At 42.4% G+C, this 17,339-nt stretch overlaps 1 protein-coding gene across 2 annotated transcripts; it reads right to left on the bottom strand.

Annotated features, from left to right (window-relative positions):
* Positions 1-2,066: 2,066 nt before the first annotated feature.
* On the bottom strand, positions 2,067-15,667 carry LOC311011500 (pre-mRNA 3'-end-processing factor FIP1-like). 2 transcript variants are annotated; one of them, XM_084006474.1, is made up of 16 exons: positions 15,400-15,667; positions 14,845-14,899; positions 14,315-14,381; positions 14,041-14,171; positions 13,557-13,621; positions 12,640-12,747; positions 11,999-12,129; positions 10,429-10,547; positions 9,423-9,473; positions 8,840-8,939; positions 8,528-8,678; positions 8,333-8,414; positions 7,085-7,140; positions 5,483-5,672; positions 3,232-3,381; positions 2,067-2,639 (listed from the first exon to the last, which is right to left on the bottom strand). In XM_084006474.1, exons 1-16 carry the CDS (start codon positions 15,476-15,478, stop codon positions 2,495-2,497), a joined length of 1,680 nt encoding a protein of 559 aa, XP_083862600.1. In that variant the 5' UTR covers positions 15,479-15,667; the 3' UTR covers positions 2,067-2,494. The 2 variants fall into 2 exon arrangements, with proteins under 2 accessions (XP_083862600.1, XP_083862601.1); XM_084006475.1 differs by having other exon boundaries at positions 2,069-2,636.
* Between the last annotated feature and the right edge of the window lie 1,672 nt (positions 15,668-17,339).

Here is a 17,339-nt window from a genome sequence, read left to right as displayed (position 1 = left end):
TGTTGCATAGGTCTTGGAATTGTTTTCTGAGGCCCAGGAAAGCAGATAAAAGTTGCCCCAATGGGTTAGCATTGGAGCGAGTCTGGAAGGCTGCCAGGCAGGTACAGATCTCAGGCTAGGCAACGTCAATTTTTGTCGGGTTTTTTGCTTCTAATAAGTCGGGATGACCCTGAGGACAACGGAAATGGGGTCAAAAATGACCGGATTTCTCCTTTAACTCTTATGATGTCTCTTATGGGAGCAAATCAAATAAATATAAAAACATAATTCAAAGTGGTAAGTAGGCTGTACGCTGACAAAGAAAAGTATTTCCCTCCGATGAGAATCTGTTTGTATATAAATGTAACAACATACAAGTACATTTTTGATGAAAATTGCAAAAAAAAAAATTATTCATATATTTATGGACTTATATTACATTTATTTAAAACGAAATGTAATTGTGAGAATAGTCATTCAGTGGCGCTGCCAGCCGGAATCCTGTACGCACTGTGCGTACTTTTTTTGAAGGTGGGCTGGATATTTAAATTTCAGCGGGTGACACCAAACAACGTCTGCCCAAGCAAGTCAGAGCTTTTCTTTCGCTCACACAGTGACCTGGAGAGACGCAGCCGCATTTGAGAGGACGATCGCGCGTGTGTGCGCTATTACGCGTAGCGTGTGTTGGCCCCTCTCCACTACACAATAGCCTACAGCTCGGCTCTAGTCTCGTCACCTCTCTGCTGCTGAGCACTGTGGGCCGAGCCGATGCATGTCCTCCCCGGGCCGGGAGAGTTATCATACTGTACTGTGCGTGTGTGTCCAACCGTGTGTGCGCGTGCGTGGAGTGCTCACAAGCGTGCGCTTGTGTTTAGGGCGGGGATGGAGGGCACACAAAAAAATATTTGCACCGGGGCCTATACCATGATATACGTTGTATTTTGCCGTTTCTGTGCGTACATTGAAATTGAATCCTGGCGGCGCCACTGGAGTCATTTATATATAAATCACAAAATACATTTGTGAATCCTTCTCTGTGCATTCATTATTAATGAGACTGAACTGACCCCATACACACACACACACACTGGAGATTAATCATGTTAAACATATTTCATATATGAAAGCAGTGTCAGTGTCTTGAAGACAAATACAGGCAGATTTGACATAGTTTGACTGACAGTAACTTCATTTCTGCGGCAGGTGAGTGGCAACTGCCTCAAACAGCTGTAGCTGCCGCAGCAGGTCGGTAAATGCTGTGGTAGCTGAGTGGCAGGAGGGGAGGAGAGAGAGAGGGAGAGAGAGAGAGAGAGAGACTATACCCCCCCCCCCCCCCCCCCGTGATTTTGGCATTCTTCAACAAATATTTAGTGCTCTGATAATGCTACAGTCTTATGTGCCAAGTCTTTATGGTTAAATCACTTTTTATTATCATTATTTTTTTATTCAAAAATATCCCACAGCCACTTCATCCTGTGGCAGCTCCTTCAAAAAGCTGTAGTTGCCGTGGCATGTCGGTAAATGCCTCGGCAGGTCAGTGGTAAGTGCCTAAAACAGCCTCAGGTGCCGTGGCATGTCGGTGGCACCTGAAGATGCCACCTGAAGTGCCACAGCAAACAGCGACAGCTGCCGCGGCACCTCGCGGTGCCACCGGAAGTGCCACGGCTAGCTGCCGCTGCCACGATTTGCGCTTGCCCCTACTGGAGTTTCTTCTCTCCGGATTGGCGTACGTGCCACAGAACCCCAGGAACCACACCCATGAATATCAATGCACCCCTTTGTGAACGTTCACATTTGAACCACTTCTCTTTCGGCTAGTCTTCAATCCGGTCATGTGTCGTAATTAAATACGAATAAAAACGTTGTATGTATTTCTTCATTAACGTCTATCCTTTTGTTGATTCCGATGGTCACAATGTTTCAGACCCAAAAGGTTCATTTTTAAATGCATAATGGGTAGATTATACAGTTACCAAAGTTCTGTGAAAGACTCCTATTAACCACCATTAGGACATTAAATACCTGAATATTTAGTTATGTATCTTTTCCAACAAAGTCACAAAAAGGCATCTTATCAAAAGTGTTTTTTAATTGAACTCAACAAACTGACAGCTGTCTATAGATGTCTTCATACAGGACAAGACCAAACAAACAAAGGACAGAAAAAAAGAGCTAAAGAGCTGCTGATCATTCTGACTATACAGTGAAATCTCTGAACATTACCTAATTGTTACAGCAGTGCTGAGAGTGGGGGGGGGATGTGGAAGAAAGAGGGTGGGGGATGAAGACAGACTGATGCCATGTCTGATGTCAGCTAGTAATGGAAAGACAGACGAAGTAAAGAGGACGACCACCCTTCCTTAACCTCCTCTGCTTCAGCCATTCTCTGCTTGAAGTGATGGTGAGGATGAACGACAGCAGGAGGGAGGAGAACAGTGATTGAACAAGGTGGGAAACATGGAGGGACAGACAGGACCAAAGACAGACAGAGAGAGGACAAACAAGGTGGTGACCACTACTCCATGGCCTCCTGGTTCTCTTGGTCTGCGCTGATCTCCTCGCTGGCCTCTTTGCCCTCCTTGCTCCTCTTGCTCTTCTTGTGTTTGTGCCTCCGGTGGCTGTCGCCCTCCTCGCTGTCGTGCCTTCTCCTGCTACTGCTGCTAATCGAAGGAGAAGTATAGGAGTGTTGAAAGGGCAGAGGAGGTGACGAGAGGGGAGATTCGAGAGGCAGAGGAAAGATATCAAAGGGAGAGTAAAGGGCATGGAGGGAAGACAATAGGGGAAGGGAGATAAAAGGTTATGTCGGAGACAAGAAGATCAATGGGTGAAAAAAAGAAAAGGTGAAGTGAAACGGAGACAGACAGAAGGGTTATTAAAATGGCAGAGAGGCCAAATCAGAATAAAGGAGGTGATGTGAGGTGAAAGACAAGAGGTAGAGACGACAAAAAGAAAGCATTTCTGATATATATATATATATATATATATATATATAAAAGGTTTATATAAAAGGTTTTAATTATTACGATAGCATGAAATCATGCTAAAAGACATGGAAATAAAGTAACAGCACTGTTCTCATATTGCAATGTAGAGCTACTTAGTATGAGATGGAAATATGACAAGGAAAATGGAGGATCAGACTCTTTGAATACAACAATGCTCAGCCTTTAAGATCCCAAGCTCATTCACATCTTCACATCTTTAGAGTTGCTGCAATGATTCTGGGGAAGGGTTTAGCGTGCGTTTACGTACCTGCGAGAGGACTTGTGGCGTCCCTCCTCCTTCTCTCGGTGCCGTCTCTCTCTGTGCCTTTCCTCTTTCTCTCGGCTCGACCTTTCACGATGCCGCTCCGCATAACCGCTGCGTTCTTGGTACTCGCGGTAACGATACCGCTCCTCGTCGCTACAGGAGTTGAAAGAACAAGAGCTTTCACTTTACAATGTCATGTTTTCATGCTGCCTATGCTCTGATAAAAAAAAATAGGCCCTTTGATGTTACAGTAGAGTAATACTGAATGCAAGGACTTATCCCTCCGTTTGCTTATAATATGATTTTCAGTGTCTTCCAAGGGTAAAATTGTTTTCAAAACACAAAATACTGAAGACAGAAATCCTATGATACCTCTTCAAATACCCCAACTCCGGGTATCTGCTAATGCCAGACACACTCTGATATCTTTACTCTCTTTTCCTTCATTTATAAACTGTATAGTTCATAGTGTTAATCATGTTCATGTATGGGCAGCCCCTATGCTTTGTTGCTTTGTGACATAGCTGGCATGTGAGCCACTGACGAGCTCACAGCGCCGCTCTGCACTCCTCTTCTAAGGCGGTTACAGCTGATAACGCAGTCCAGTGAAGCGCAGTGCCATCCTCCAGTTCCCCCTCTGGTTCTGACGGTTAGCTCGGTCAGAATGTTTGCCATATTTTATATAGTTCGTGGCGTTAACACCGTCGGCTACGAGTCACAGGCGTCGACCATGTTGAGAGCCATTAAAGGAGTCATCACCTGGTTTTATACGTATCCAGCCCCCCTTGGATCGCTTTGGATCAATTCGTAAAACTTATTAGAAAAAAAAAAAAAAATTTTAATCAAACATTGAGCTTGTTCTGACCCTTTTTCGTACCGCGATTTTATCACGCGAGATTACGCGCGAGGTTTTGACTGGTCCGGATGTGCATTGTATAATATGTAATGAGGCGCGCGTTGATTCGCCGCAGGAAGGACAGAGCCGGGGGGGCTTGCCTGCATGCAGACTCCAAAACATAATGGCGGCGCTTCGGCGATTTCAGGTAGCGGACGGGGCGGGGTTGGGTGGTGAAAGAGGGGTGGGCTTATGCAAGTAGCCGCCACGGTGACGTCACCGAAGGCGCAGAATCAAAATCTCGTGCTTTAGGAATGCACACCCTTGTGTGCTATTCCTGTTCGGAAAAAGAGCAGAAGCGAAAAAACGGCGCCACTTTCAAACTCCAGCCTTTCAGGCAAGTTTCAACTGAGGTCAAACACAGATATGCATGTTTTAACAAGAGAAATTGCGATTTCCAGGTGATGACTCCTTTAAGAAGCATTCAAAATGCTCCCAGTCTCATATTCGCACCTTGAATAATAATAATTTGAATTTAAACGTTATGAATGAAGCCCTACTTTGTCATATTTTCTTTGGATTTACCATCACTGAGCACGTCGACTCGCAAGCAACATCTGGTCTTCTTTTTGTTCCTATTAAATATCCCTCCATTCTGTAAACCTACAGACTTTTATGTCTGAATGCACCCCATTGCTATTGTGATAGCCAATTTGTTCACTGTTCCGCTCATACGAGCACACGCTGATCACGCTCACTGGAGCGTAGACTTCAGACACCGTCTATTTCTTCCCCACCTCCAAGGTCTCAAAAATCAACCTCACAATTGAGAGAGTGCAGTTGGGACCGTATTTGTGCAGACAGGGCAGAAATGCTCCCTCACAAAGATGTTTTCTTAATTCATGATCACTTATTACTGAAGTACTAAGATGTTAAAAAAGAACTCTGTAAGTATGATCAAGAAAATGTACTTGAAGCAAAAAGTAAATGTGCTCAGTATGCAGCCAAATGGGCTCTTTAGTTGTTGCATTATTATACATTTTAATAGATTATTATTAATGGAGGATGCATTTAAGTGTTGCAGCTGGTGCAATATTCCCATCTGAAATGTAGTGAAGAAGAAACGCCACACAATTAAAAACACTAATATAGTACCAGTTTAAGTACCCCAAAATCATACAGTACTTGAATACAAGTACTGAGTTACTTTCCTCCACAGACTTCTATCCCATGCTGTTCCAAAAACAGGGTGGGAATAGATCAAGAGCTGCTGGTCGCACCAGTGCTGCCACTGGGAAAGTAAGTCTGGAGCCCTAATGACACTAACAGACAAACTACATCAATATGGATCCGTCATGTAACGACTGACCCACTTATCGACACTTTATGACAACAACTGTGCGATTCTGTCCATCTCACCTGGTGTAGCTCATAGCTGAAGGGCTGTGCTCCCTCTCTCTCTCCCGCTCATGTGTCCTCTCTCTGGGCCTCTCTCTTTCCTTCTCTCGCTTGTCGTCTCGACGGGAATAGTAGTCCCAGGGTTTAGAGTTCTCCATCATGGGGGGCCAAGGAGGAGGCACACCTCCAGTCATGGGTGGCGGGTATGCTCCTGAAAGGCAAAGGGGAAGGTACCCGAAGAGATAGTTATTAGAGATGACAAATCTGACCTGCTAATTTGCCAATTCTTTCTAAGAACTAGAATTGCAAGTCTCCAGACCAACTCTGTTTTTCCACCACTGTCCCAAAAAAAGTCAGTGTAACCTGTCAAAAAAATCTAAACATTATCTTTTACTAAGTATCTGTAGTGATAATTTGTATAAAACACAAAATTTGAAATCATTTATTTTATTTTTATTTAAAAAAGAAAACGGCATTAGTAGTTTTAATTATGTATCACAAACTGCTCGGAGCTAGTGTTAGGACGTTAAACAGGTCATAATTTCTATATATATATATATATATATTAGGGCTGTCAAAGTTAACGCGTTAATAACGCGTTAACGCAACATCCTCTTAACGGCGTTAATTTTTTTAACGCGCGATTAACGCTCGGTATTTAAAAAAAAAAAAAACGCTCATTGTATGATTTATGGCCGTCGGTGGCACCTGTAGTCTTGATCCAGAGGGAAGGTGCCTGTCCACAGGCAGCGGTGTTTCCCCGCGTCCCATTCATTGTCTATGTGAAAAGCCGTGCAATGCATTCTGGTAGCGTCGCGGCGAATGTCGAGAGACGGCGCGCGAGTTGGCCGCTCCTCATTTGCCTAAAGTAAAGTCGAATCTACTTTATGCTAATCAGAGGCGCCGGGCTCGACTCGCCGCCTCGGGAACGCTCGCGAACGCTCGCAAAAAGTTGTTGTTTAAAGGAGAGCGCCTGTCAATCATCCTCTAGTGGCAGCCCACCAAGCATGCAATACTGGGAAGCGGCGCGTCCACACGCGTTTAAAATCGATTTGTGAACGGCAAATTCACCTTCAAAAGACTGCCAGATGGTTCAGTCGATAAGACCAAAGTCATCTGCGCGTACTGTGGGTATGAAATGAGCTACCATAGAAGCACGTCCAGTCTGAGATATCACTTGCAAGCCAATGCACAATATCCTAACTGTACTTATGTCCTGTTACACTATCTCCTGTGACATGTTCACTTTAATTGTTTGTGATATATTCTTATAACCCTGTTTTGATCCCATGTTTTGGTAAGGGGATATTTGAAGTGTTAAATAAACATTTTCATAAATCAAGTATATTTGCCCTTATGTTGTCAAAAGTATTAAGAATATGAAAAAAATACATTAAGGTACATTTAGAAGAAGAAAAAAAAATGTGCCAAAAAATAACTATGGACAAAATGCGATTAATCGCGATTAAAAAAATCAATCTTTTGACAGCCCTAATATATATATATATAATATCTATTTTATATTTCTGATGAATCGTTCAAACAACTGAGGGACATTTTCCAAGATTATATGATATATGAACTCTCATTAATGGACAAAAGTTTAGAAAACCAGATTCCTACCTTGAGGGAATGGGTATGGAGGGACAGAGCGTCCATCATAACCTCCAGGGTGGCCACTGTGGAAAGAGAAGAAAGGCAACATGTTACAATACAGCATGAAATATATCTACCCTATCTAGAAAAATGTAATTGGTAAATTTGCTATCTAGCCTGCAAAAAAAGCACACTTTTCTCTGATGAATGTTTGTCTGGTGACCCATTTAACAAGCTACAGTGGTTGACAGATAAGATGGAGACTTCAGCAGGAGAGCTTATGCAGATGTTGTGCTGTGTGTGTGTGTGTGTGGCTCGTGGGCTGCGTAGCTGGCAGTAAGCCATTGTGACTGTAGTCTCGCTGTAATAGAACGGTGACATGCCTGCTTTAAAAAGGTAATATTGATAGAGAAAGGTGCCAAATAAAAGTATTGCTTCTTTCTAAAAAAATACTATGATTGTGAATTAATAATTTTAAAAATGTTGACAGGTCCAAAATTAATGTTTTGTACATCTGACATTTGGTGTTTGTGAGCCAACCTCACCAACACAGACACAAGTGTCTGACTGCTCTCCATCAGGCTGCAGAATATGTGAATAGTTATTGTGTGACAACTGAAGTTAGCACATATCTTAGCTTAATCATCCTCAAATCAATAACCCATAAAGCAATAATTTGGTATACTTCAACAAAACCAACAACAACTACCAACAGTCATATTCCTTCAAAATGGACGAATGCATTGTCCCCGATTAGATTGTGAAAAATAAGTAGGAAGAAACTACACCACTTAGACCACAAGAAAAACGTTATCTAAAACCAGATAGTTATATCCTAAGATTACGTTACATGAATGTAGGCCTAAAGCTACATGTGGCACGATGACTTCATTACTCGAAGGTTTCATCACTTGACTGACTGCCTGACTCTCACTCCACTTGACCAGATAACATGCAGGTTTTGCAACAAACTTGTCAAGTAATGAGCCATTGTTCTAGGTTGGTTTCAGTTCATGAAAATTGACTGTAACCACTTTGGTCGCCTAAAAATGTCTAATCTGGTGTTCGGTTTTACTGAGTTCCACCATATCATGTCACTGCTGGTTGCAAAAAAACAACAACAAGATGGCGCAGTGAAAATGCTCAACTTGTGGCTTTAAAACCAATAAGTTACTTCATGGTTGACTTCTTATACACAGTCTACTGTGTGTGTGTGTGTGTGTGTGTGTGTGTGTGTGTGTGTGTGTGTGTGTGTGTGTGTGTGTGTGTGTGTACCTGTCCATAGTGGGGATGATAGCAGGAGGGGGGCCACTCGGTGGAGGAGGGAAACCAGGAGGAGGGACAGTAATGGGCAACCCTACGAGGCAGACAGAGAGAAATAACAATAAAACGGAGCAGATGCGAGGTAAGATAGGATGGCTGCTCCAAATCAAATACACCAAGAGACCAGTGTAGAAACAATAAACCTACTGGGTGGGGGGATGAGTGGAGGTGCAGCGTTGACGTTGGGCGGTGGAGGGAGGAAAGGAGGCGGGGGTATGTTTGGAGGAAGCGGTCCAGGAGGAAAGAAGGGGGGAATCTTTGCTGCAGTTGGCTCAGCATCTGACTGTTCAGCAATCACCTGCAGAAAACAGGCAAGATGACAAAATACACTCGCAACAGTTTCTTTTGGTGTTAACTATAGTGTAGTAGGGGTAACAACATGTTTTCACCAGGAAAAATGAAATCACATACAAAAAGTGTGTTTTTTGAATTCAGAGTGACTATGTTGCTTCCGCGTACCTGGATATTGTTGCCTTCTAGATTATGTCTGCGTCGCCCTTCAACCCTGCTGATGGTGGCCGTCCCTCCACCAATCACATCTATAGTTCCACTCGTCTTCCTGGGAAAGGAATACAAAAAAATAAAATCAAGGCACTGAGTATGCACCACGTCTACATCTACACTGGATAAAGACCACTTAGATTTAGAACTGTGACCAATATACATACTGAGTGGGACCTCAAACCTAACGTAGGTGATATATTTATTGGCCTGGCTGATCTAGACATTTATTTAAATATACCAAAGTTAACCTTTATGAAAGTAAGGATGTCTTTTAACGGATACACTACAATCCTAGTGTTAAGGTTGCATATCTAAGAAAGAAAAAAATCCTATTTATAATCTCTATAAAAAGGTTTTCAATTTACATCAAGAAATTCTCAGTTATCAACAAGCCACCGAACCAACGAGCTGTGGATTCAGTTACAATGGTGATATTCTAGTGTCAGAGCTCTAACTTATATTAACTTTCCAGCCCCACATCAATACATTTCCCATCAGGAGCATTTCACCAAGTGGGGACAAGGCTATGGCAACTTACGTATAATAGGACATGTCCGGGGGCGGGCCAGGCCACTGAGGGGGAGAGATCCTACCATTGAGAAACAAAGGACAGGGGTAAAGGAGATGAGAGTAACGGCCTAAACACACACATACATGGGATGACCTGCTCTAACCACAGGGACACTCCTCTTACAGCCCTCCCTTGTCGAGATACAAAAGCCAAGTTTCCATCCAAATGTAGTGCACATTTCAAACCATCTTGCAGGAAACCAGGAAAAAGAAAATGTGAATTACTGCATGTTTCCATTTACTACGTTTACGCGAGATAACGAGCTAAACTGTTGGTGTCAATTAGGCTCCTGCTGACTGGCAATCGGATCTGTATCGAAGTTTGAAGGGACGATTAACAAAGGTTTTTCCTACGCCAATATTAAGGAAATGTTCAGTAACTATTGGAAATGAGATGTTATTAAAAATGATCTCTCTAGATTCAGTGCCCTGCTTTGCATTCAGAGATGATTCTGGTGGAGCGGCATGTCCGTCCAACCAGTTTGCCGTCTCTTTTTTCTATGGATCTGTTCAACAAAACTTTGCTCTGCATTCCATAAAAATAGTTAATGTTATGATATGTATCTGTTCAAAGCTTTAATTGACATATGCACATAGACACACAGTCACAATGCAATGAATAAAAGTCATGTTTAAATTATTAAAATGAAAATGTTCACTCTCCCTATACTCTTTAAATGTTCATTTATTTCAATGCTGTGTCAGAAGCTGGGCCTCAGCGGACGTTTAAGTCACATGCTTCACCTTTTATTGATATAGAACCGACAACATTAATTTGCATATTTCAACATTTTGTTAATTTCAAGCATTTTCACTCAGGTTTTTAATACTTAATTTGAAAATGCACATAAAACACGTGGATGGAAACACACTTCCGTTCTTAGCTTATCTACTTTTCTGTACACATCACTTCTAGGGGAAGGTGTTATATGAGCAGATATATTTATAAGTGAAGATAGAAGCAGAAGTGTTACCTGGAGACCTGACTGACAGCAGGCTTGTACAGGCTGACAGGAGATGTGAAGTCTGGCTTTGAGGTGTGAATGGGTAAACTGGATATGTCCTTTTCATTGCCCGTCCTGCCTTGCTGAACCTAAGGAAGAGCCAAAAAATAAGCTTGTTAATACATTTCATGTGTTAATCATAGTATAGATAGTTAGTAATGATTTTTAAATGTAATGTTTTTTGTCTTATTATATATATATATATATATATATATATATATATTAGGGGTGGGACGATACGGGTAACTCACGATTCGATACTGTGACGATATTTGGCCCACGATAACGATAATATCACGATACACGATATCTGCGATATTCGATATATTGCAAGAAATTTCATCAACGATATATCACGGTATGTGATTGAAAAAGAAAAAATATGCATAAAAAATAAATTCCAAAACTTCGTACAATGTACAAATGAATAAACACTGTCCAGCTGGACACATTAAAGTGCATGAACATTAATAACATGTCTTATGTAAACCAGGACAGTGCTTTCTGATACTGAAAAGTCAGTAGCAACTTGTTTTATGTAAACTTGGGCCCGTTTTAGTTTAACAATAGCTAAACAAGATAAGAATAACATCAGAATTAAATGAAATATTGGGCACATTTCAGTATGCAACCAATTATGTGCAGAGTTATGTTCACCCATCCAGTACCTGGGAAGTCGGGCCTCAAACCGCTTGGAGCTCACAGCAACACCGGGCAGCACATGGCGTCGCGGATCCACACATTCGGCGGACGGTAAACACGCGACGCCCGGAATCCTGCCCGTAAATAGGCAATCGAGCCCGGCCGAAAAGTGGGTCCGCATGCCCTCAATGCTGTGTGAAAAGCGCTTGAAGCTCACAACAGCACCGGCCAGCACACGGCCACGCTTACAATTACGCACCGCAAACCCGCAGTTCTGCTCCGTCCGGAGAACCGTAAACTCTAGCGCGCCGCTCGGAATCCTGCCCGTAAATAGGCAATTAAACCCGGCCGAAAAGTCGGCACTCATGCCCTCAAGGCTGTGTGAAACCCACTTGGAGCTCAGACCGACCCCCGGGGAGTGGGCGGCCCCCGCGGATCCGCTCCGGAGAACCGTAAACTCTTAGACGCACCGACGGGAGTCTAAAAAAACCCGTAGACCCAAAATATCGATATTTGCCGTCAGTGTATCGATTTATTTATTGCGACCGAGAGCACAACAATATATTGCAATATCAATTTTTTTTCCCACCCCTAATATAAATATAAATATAAATATAAATATATATATATATATATATATATATATATATATATATATATTCAGTCCCTTATCAACAATATAGACATTTAGGAGATATACATGTATAAAATGACACTACAGTTTTAACTGTTGTTAATGTTCCTCTGGTCAAAAAAAGGGGGGTAAAGCATATCTTATAATGTAATCTTTCTGTTTAAACCATTAAGAAAACTACTTGATTCAAACTAACTGATGAGAGGGAGAGGGCGTCGACAGAAAGAACAGAACAAGGACAGAGTAAGTACTGGTCTCGCTCACAGTGATCTTGCTTGCCACCGAGCCAACAGTAGAGACCTCCAGGCCCATGCGCAGTCTCTTCTGTTTTTCACAGTAAGCTTTCCATGTGTCTTCATTGAAGCCGTAGTTAAAGTAGTCTGACAGATCCGCTCCTACACACACACACACACACACACACACACACACACACACACACACACACACACACACACACACACACACACACACACACACACACACACACACACACACACACACACACACACACACACACACACACAGAGAGAGAGAGAGACAGAGAGAGAGAGAGAGAGAGAGAGAGAGAGAGAGAGAGAGAGAGAGAGAGAGAGAGAGAGACAGACAGACAGACAGACAGACAGACAGACAGACAGACAGACAGACACACGTTAAGCATGACATCATGATATCTTCCTCTCATCCGGGGCCAGGTCACAGGGGCAGCAGGCAGGTTTTCCAGCCCTTCCTAGTGGACTCTGTGGCTAGGCCCGAGGAGATATATATAATCTCTTACCAGTTAGACCACAACAATGCACACTGAACCCCGTTTGTCAATGACACCACACATCCTGAAAATGCACATAACTGTGGTGCCTACAGGAACTGTTGCATATCGTTATGTTTTTATACAGCTACACACAGACCTGGCTTCCTCCAGGGTTTCTCTTCAAATGACTCCACGTCTGCCTCCAGCACTGGGACCCCGTTGATGTTTCCAGGACCATCCAGATCCACTCCCTTCATCTTGGAGGCTGCGGATAATAAACATCATAACCTGTTAACTGGAAATGAACATCATGTTCAAACTCTCTGTGTATGATATGTATGTGATCAGTGTTTTGGACAGAACAGTGCAGAATAGTGAAGAAAAGAAAAAGCTGTAAGAAGCCACAGAAAAGGGTTCAAGATAGAGCATGACACGGGAGTGGATTTTCACTCCCGTCCCATCCCACTCCCAGAGGAAAAATCCCATCCCATCCCAATCCCGGGCCGGAGTAAAAAAAAAAAATCCCATCCCGTCCCACTCCTGTAGAATGACTCCCGCTCCCACTCAAAATTACTCCCACTCCCATCCAACTCCGTTTTTTTGTTGTTTTTTCATCACATTCAACTCGCATGAATCTATGCAATATTTGCGACTTCCCAATAAAGTCAGTTAATCTCACCGACGGATCATTGTGTCGGACTTTAGTCTGTAGCTCTCGCCTCCCTCCCCGCATTTAACTTCCGGTAGTGGCCGGCCCGGCCGGAAGTCAAAGCACTGTTGGATGTGTAGTTCTTTTGACTTGCTAAGGCAAGTCAAAATAGTTTTGGCTCACTGAAAGATGACTACAAAAATGGACGTGTCTGTCCTTTTGGTTGTTTAACACGGCTGAAAATCATCATCTATTAATGGCGTTCCCGCTCCTGCCCGCTCCCGTTGATTTTTATTCCCATCCCGTCCCAATCACGGGATTAATAAAACTTTGACTCCCATCCCGCGGGAATCCCACGGGAATCACGTGACCCGCAGGAATTCCCGAAAAATGTCATGCTCTAGTTCAAGATGAGAGGGTGATACCTTGTCCATAAGGTCTGGAGCCCGTTGTCTTTATGTTGAGATTGACAGGTGGAGCTCCATAAGTTCTGGGAGGACAAAAATTGAAAAATCCTTAAACACTGTCATTGATATCACAGGGTCTCCTCTAAATTAGCTGTCAAATACACCACATATACAGTATAGTATAATAGTGTATACCGACAAGATCAATGCCAGTTTCAGTTCACTCCAGTTCATATGTTGCACTCCAAAGTTTGAGCATCCTCAGTTTTTTTTGTGGACCATACATGCTATTTTAGCCTCATATTAAAGCAACAACAAACCTATAAATACAACAATTTGAATTGTAAAAATAAATACTAGGAGCTTTACTTTTTGATTAGGAACAAAAAAGCATCTGGTAGGAATACCCAATTTCTGTTTGTTTACTAACATAAACACATTGACTTTCTTTAAAGTAGCAAATAACAGTTAAAATAATCCACAAAACACCTAAAAAACCTACGTATACTGTGGTGCTCCAGTTTTTATGTCTCCAATGGTGACTCGGACATCGTCGTCGTCATCATCACTGTCGCTGTCACTGTCGACATCCTCGCCTGCAACTGCACCATCAACCTCGCCATCACCTGTTGCCTGACAGTGAGGGGAAAAGTATGAGACATGAGCAGGAGGTAACTGGGAGGTAGGTCAGCACACAAACAAAACAGACAACAAAGCATGGAAAATGTAACAACACATACTGTGACTGTGTGCACACACACTACAGCTGCACTCACCTCGGAGGCCACTCCGTTCCCTGTAGCGTGTGCAGCGGCATCCTCTGTTGAAGCATCAGCAGGTGCACTGGAGAGAAAATGAAACAATAAACATCAAGTTTCTTTGAAATGTCTTTTAAAGATCTGGTGAATTTTCTTTAACCAGCTGCATTTAAGCACCGAGTCAAAAGCGTTGCATGTCAACACCTGCATGCTCTTAGATATGTCCCCTGCTCCGAATTAAGTTCCACTTCATTCATGCTTTCCAACTTCACGATTACCATGCAAATGCCACACAGAATTTAAAAAGGTGCAATTCGACACAAACAACATCTAAGTCTTTTTATGCTATTATCTTTTTCTTTCCTTTATCTGCAATATGAAGAATTCGAATTCACTGCAGAATTATGTAATTCTAGATGTGTGTCTTCCTTTGCATTGTTTTTTATCCCTGTGAGGATAACCTCTGTCTGTAAAACAGCAGCAAACAGTTGTAAATCATGTACACAAAGCCAAAGTGTTTAATATGGGTGAACAGAGATGTTAAATACCTGACTGCAGCGTTTAGTTTGGCTTCCTCGTCCTCGTCTTTGCTTTCAGTCTCATCTGAAAGAAGAAAAACATTTTTTAAACCATTACTAGCTAATTTAGGTTGATTATGCTGAATTCTCATTCAAAACATATTTTTATATATTTGCATATGTTTGACTCTTTTTGTGTGTTTTGTTTTATATACCCACATATTTGCGATACTTTTGGTTACTTATTTCTTTTATTTGTATACGTTTCTCTTGCCTCTCATAATTGTGCATATGTATTATATATGGAGGTTGTCTTCAATAGGCAGTTGGTGGGGTGAGGGAGCTTTAGCGAGTGTGAATGCATCTCTAGAGGATATCCTCTAAACAATACATTTCGAAAAAAAAAAATGTGTGACAGGCCGGTTAAAGCAAACGGGTGCTGCTAGATTAGCTTACATGCTAACTCTCTCATCCTCTCATGCTAGCAGAGTGTTGTTGGTTAGCACTTCGTTAACAGAGCAACACACCGAGTCTCTTTCGGTAAAGAAGAGCTGTGTTTGCGGACAGCATGGTCCACGTTATTACCTCCATAAAGCCATTCCTCCTCCTCGTCTCCAGCACTGGCATCAGTGGTGGTTGTTTTGTCCGCCTCCTCCGCAGACATGTTCAGCTAACACTGAGCTCGATTAGCCAAACCAACAGCAGCGTCACAAAAATGACGTTCAAATAAGCTTCTTTATTCCGAAAAGTAACCTACTAAGTATCGTTTCAGCGGGGAAAACGCAATTATGTAGTCAAATTATGCCTTCGTTAGATTCATCCCCGACCTCTGCTGGTGAGCGTAAACCCGGAAGAGGTTCGTCGGCGTCCCGCTAAGGTGAACGTATCTGTGCAGAAAACACAGCGCCCCCCAGCGGCCGAAACACACCACGCTGCACACCTTTAACTACGCCAGAGGTCTTCAACGTTTTTCTGGCCAAAGAGACTAAAAGTACTTTGTAATGATGTATATATAAATAATAATTGTTGACAGATTCATATATTTATAGAAAATTGTATTTATGTATTGGCATTTCTACATCACAATTTCACAAGATTTATATTTGCTTATTATAGGTTGTATTCATGTTGATATGTATTTTTGAAAAAAAAATCTATTTCGGGGACCCCTGAAGTGCATGGCTTTCAAATATGCTACTGATGGATTTAAATACTTGGGGGTGCATGTTACTAATTCAATCAATCAACTTTTCTCCAAAAATTTTGCTCCTCTCCTTGAGAGGTGTAAACAAGACTTTGACAGATGGTCTGGTCTCCCTCTATCCTTAGTAGGTCGTGCTAGTTTAGTTAAAATGGTTGTTTTACCCAAATTTTTATATCTATTTTCACATATCCCTGTCCTTATTAAAAAGTCCTTTTTTAGATCGCTTGATCAATTAATAAGCTCCTTCCTCTGGGGCAAAAAAACCCCACGCATTAGAAGATCAGTCCTGCAGCTCCCAAAGGCTCTAGGTGGCTTAGCGTTGCCCAATTTCTTACACTATTACTGGTCCTGTAATGTTAATAAACTTTTATACTGGATTAACAACACAGCAGATGAAGAGCGCCCTGCTTGGGTAGATATGGAACTAGCATCCTCTAAACTTTCCCTTCATTCCCTGGCTTGCTCCCAACTCCCCTTGACTGCCTCCAATTTTACCTTAAACCCAGTAGTAAGTAACTCCTTTAGAATCTGGATTCAATTTAGGAAAAGCCTAGGCCTCCATAGAGCCTCAGACCTCTCCCCCATTGTAAACAATCACCTATTTCTGCCCTCCTGCACCGACTTGGCTTTTAGGACTTGGTTTGACAAAGGGATAACTAAATTCAGGGACCTTTACAACCAAGGGACCTTTATGTCCTTTTCTGAGCTCTCAACAAAATTTGACCTGCCTAAATCCCACCTTTTTCGTTTTTTCCAGGCAAGGCATTTTATTCAGAACCAGAACCCCAAATTTCCTAGTCGCCCCCCTGAAACTTTGGTTGACTCATTACTGGCTCTTGATCCTAAACAAAAGCGGCTAATTTCTAATATTTACGGTCTCATTAATTCTGCTATTGACACCCCAGCTTCCGGTCCCAAAGAGTCATGGGAGCAAGAGCTTGGGACCACTTTGCCCGATGATTATTGGCAACAAGTTTTACGGTTGGTTCACTCCTCTTCAATCTGTGCAAGACACGGCCTCCTACAGTGTAAAGTTGTGCACAAAGCTCATTACACCAATTTGAGGCTATCTCGGATTTATCCCAATGTAACTGATTCATGTAATAGGTGCAAACAATCTCCAGCTGACCATTCCCATATGTTTTGGTTCTGTCCCAAGCTTGCCATTTTTTGGTCTGAAATCTTTAATACTCTTAGCACAGCATATAACACTATCTCCTGATCCTCTCTTGGGCCTATTTGGTTCCCCCCTGCAGCCTCTTGCCTCTAAAGTTTTCCGTACTGTTCTTCCCTTTGCCACCCTGTTGGCTAGGCGACTCAT

The sequence above is a fragment of the Eutrigla gurnardus genome (assembly GCF_963514095.1).
Source record: "Eutrigla gurnardus genome assembly, chromosome: 3".
Taxonomy (NCBI): domain Eukaryota; kingdom Metazoa; phylum Chordata; class Actinopteri; order Perciformes; family Triglidae; genus Eutrigla; species Eutrigla gurnardus.
This window is presented reverse-complemented; position numbering and strand designations above follow the sequence as displayed.